The 2,284-nt window shown below is 49.3% G+C and overlaps 1 protein-coding gene across 1 annotated transcript; it reads right to left on the minus strand.

The window, feature by feature from the left end:
- Nucleotides 1-1,281: 1,281 nt before the first annotated feature.
- EN1 (engrailed homeobox 1) lies at nt 1,282-2,259 on the minus strand (the record flags this gene model as incomplete). The annotated part of the gene is made up of 1 exon (XM_019522801.1): nt 1,282-2,259. A coding segment is annotated over one exon (330 nt), but the record flags the coding sequence as incomplete, so codon positions are not given.
- Between the last annotated feature and the right edge of the window lie 25 nt (nt 2,260-2,284).

The following is a 2,284-nucleotide window of genomic DNA, read 5'->3' on the forward strand; positions in this document are numbered from 1 at the left end:
CGCCGCGGCGCGGGGCCCCGCCGAGGACCCACCCGGCCGGGCTGCTTTCGAGCCGGGCGTTTTGTGCCCCGGATCCCGAGCGGAGCTGAGACCTGTGGGTGTTGTTGTTGCTGTTAAAATACGCTTTCTCCCTCTGTGTGGGAAACGCACGTCCCTTCAGGGAAAAGCCAGCAATTATTCTGGCTGTATATCGGAGCAAAACAAAAACAAACAAGAAGTTAAAATATGAAAGCTATACTTATCCTCGGGAAGCCATGATTACATTTATCTTCTATAATTTACCAGCCTGCCCTTCCTCTGGCCCCCCGGCCTGTCTCCGAGTTTGGGCAAATGCAAGGGGCAGACAAGTGCGGGGGTGGAGGGGCAGCGCCCAAACAGACGGGAAGGTGAGCTCGTTCATACGATCAAGCGCAATCGGTGGGAGGAAAGGGCCGCGTTTAATCCCCGCGCTCGCGGAGACAGAAAGGCCCCGAATGAAAAAGGACGGGAGCAAATCCGAGGGAAAGGTTGGGGGCGCGGTGCAAAAGCGGCTCAGCAAGGCGCAGGGCCGGTGCGGATCCAGCTGGAGGCCAGGCTGAAAGCGCTGCTTGGCACGGGCCTGGCCCGGGACACGGGACAGCAGCCCGGCTGCTGGGGAGCACGGATCCAGCGAGCTCGGGGCCGTCCTGTGGCCTCCGCCCCCTGCACGACATCGCTTCCCTGTGTGCAAAAAACAATGTTCCTTAAATGCCTTAAAAACCTGCAATGGCGGAGATGAAGGCTAAGAGTGAAAGTACCATTCATTAGGAGATGCTGCTAAGCAACCGCCTGCGAAGTAATGATCATTTCTACTTCTCTCCTTCCAGCCTCTGCCTTTCCCTGGAAAAAAAAACACAGCTTCTCTGTGGGATTCAATATGGGACGGGTGGGATCTCGGAAGCAGACGAGGAAAGTCTTTTTTAAACGCAGTCTCGAGCCTTAAAAATATCCAGACGCTTTCCCATTTTCCAGCACTTGCGGATGGATTTGATGAGGATTTTTCCCCCTTGTTTAAAAAAAAAAAATAGGTATGATTTAGCTAGTTTAAAAGGAGACTTTTTTTTTTTTTTTTTTGGAGACGCCAACAACCACTTCTGAGGGGTTGGATTCGCAGCTAAAAATTAATTAGCACTTTTTAAGGGGAGGAAATGTTTCGCTAATTGCTGTGCTAATCAATTTAAAACAACAACAATTCATCAAGCCAATGGAAAATGGCGTCATACAGGTCTTAAAACGCAAAAAAATAATGACAAGCAGCCTGGATCCTGAACACAGTCTACACTTTATTTCAGACTACAGATTTCTGAACATAATAAAATCTTTGGCTTGTAGCGGCGGGTTCAGTCTCGCAGTCTGTGGATCAGATTTTTTTTTTCCCTCGGAAAAAAAAAAAGACAGAGATTCACACGGAAGAAAAAAAGAAAAGAAAAGAAAAGGTCGAGAGAGTCAGACATTTACTTCAAAGCAAGAGCCAACGACATCAACAAAAAAAGGCAGAGAGAAAACGAACAGAAAGGAAGAGGAGAATCAAACGAACAAAAGGAAGAAAGGGAAAGAAGAGAGAGAAGCTGTCCAGCAAATAGAGATCGCTACACATATTTCTTACCTGAAATTAAATATATACAAGGTCATATGCTGTTTGGCTATATAGAGATAATTTTTGCAAGTGTTCATAATTTTTCCTTTTTAAATTGGAGTCCTTATACTATGGATAGACAATAGATTTGATTTTAAATAGCACCTGTCCAAGTCCCCCTCCGTGTGTCCCTTTGCACTGGTCAGTCCTTTGTGTGTGCGTGCGTGAGTGCGTGTGTGCGTGTCTTTTTTCGTGTCCTTCCCTGGCAATAATAATATTAATAATAATAATAATAATAATAATCGGGGTGGGGCGGGGTGGGCTGGGCTGCCTGACTACTCGCTGTCGTCTTTGTCTTGCACGGTGGTGGTGGAATGGTTGTACAGTCCCTGGGCCATGAGGTGAAGGGCCAAGCCGTTCTTGATGCCCGTGGCTTTCTTGATCTTGGCCCGCTTGTTCTGGAACCAGATCTTGATCTGGGATTCGTTGAGGCTGAGTTCCTGGGCCAGCGTCTGCCGCCGCTGCTCCGTGATGTAGCGATTGGCCTGGAACTCCGCCTTGAGTCTCTGCAGCTGCTCGGCGGTGAAGGCAGTCCGCGGCCGCTTGTCCTCCTTCTCGTTCTTCTTCTTCTTCAGCTTCCTGGTGCGGGGACCTGGGGACAGAAGCCCGGGGAGGCGGAGGGGAGGGGAG

The sequence above is a fragment of the Gavialis gangeticus genome, unplaced genomic scaffold (genome assembly GCF_001723915.1).
Source record: "Gavialis gangeticus isolate Ggan-Ray unplaced genomic scaffold, GavGan_comp1, whole genome shotgun sequence".
Taxonomy (NCBI): domain Eukaryota; kingdom Metazoa; phylum Chordata; order Crocodylia; family Gavialidae; genus Gavialis; species Gavialis gangeticus.